This window comes from Plasmodium inui, assembly GCF_000524495.1.
Source record: "Plasmodium inui San Antonio 1 unplaced genomic scaffold supercont1.16, whole genome shotgun sequence".
NCBI lineage: Eukaryota > Apicomplexa > Aconoidasida > Haemosporida > Plasmodiidae > Plasmodium > Plasmodium inui.
Genome location: NW_008481850.1, coordinates 507,243 through 508,209, shown reverse-complemented (window position 1 = coordinate 508,209; position 967 = coordinate 507,243). Strand labels below are relative to the sequence as shown.

Here is a 967-nt window from a genome sequence, read left to right as displayed (position 1 = left end):
CCATGTTAACTTTCCTACCGACCAGATGGGAAGAAGACCAGCGAGATGCTACCGCTACTGCAAAAACAAACCTTATCCGAAAAGCAGGTACTGCAGAGGTGTGCCCGATCCGAAGATTAGAATTTACGACATGGGAAGGAAAAAGGCAGACGTGAATGAATTCAGTGGAGTCGTCCACCTTGTGTCGTACGAATATGAGCAGATATCGTCAGAGGCATTGGAGGCAGCACGTATTAGTGCAAACAAATATATGATTACGAATTGCGGTAAGGATAACTTTCACTTAAGAGTCCGGGTTCACCCTTTCCATGTGCTCAGAATAAATAAGATGTTGTCGTGCGCAGGTGCTGATAGACTACAGACAGGTATGAGAGGTGCCTTTGGAAAACCGAACGGTGTTGTCGCTAGGGTTGACATTGGACAAGTTCTTCTTTCCATTAGAACTAAAGAAAATTTTATTTCAAAGGCATGTGAGGCATTGAGAAGAGCCAAATATAAATTCCCCGGTAGACAAAAAGTCTTTGTTAGCAACAAATGGGGATTCACCAAATTTTCCAAAGACCAATATCAGGAATATAAAAAAAAAGGAAGAATAATATCGGATGGAGTCAGCTGCAAATTTATTAGGGAAAAGGGACCATTAGATAAAATATATAAGGATATAAATACAGTTATTAAGTCCTAATTTATCCCCCCCCCCTTTGTTCTTAACACGTTATATGTGTTTTTGCATTTTTTCTGGGGTTTTATGCACCCGTTTTGCCACGGGGAAAAGAGGTGTTTGCTACTTTCCCTGTGCTGTGCCACTGGAGAGTGTAATCACACCACCCCATGTGCATATGTACAAATAAGTACACATATACATCCTTTATAATTCCATTATTACTAGAAACCCTTCCCTTTGGTTTTTTTTCTTTTTTTTTTTTTTGCTACCAACTTTTTATGATTCTTCCCCTTTTAGCGTCCA

At 39.9% G+C, this 967-nt stretch overlaps 1 protein-coding gene across 1 annotated transcript; it reads left to right on the top strand.

Moving 5' to 3' along the window:
* Nucleotides 1-25: 25 nt before the first annotated feature.
* On the top strand, nucleotides 26-685 carry C922_03711 (60S ribosomal protein L10-like protein; the record flags this gene model as incomplete). The annotated part of the gene is made up of 1 exon (XM_008819300.1): nucleotides 26-685. The coding sequence occupies one exon, from the start codon at nucleotides 26-28 to the stop codon at nucleotides 683-685; it is 660 nt and encodes a 219-aa protein (XP_008817522.1).
* Between the last annotated feature and the right edge of the window lie 282 nt (nucleotides 686-967).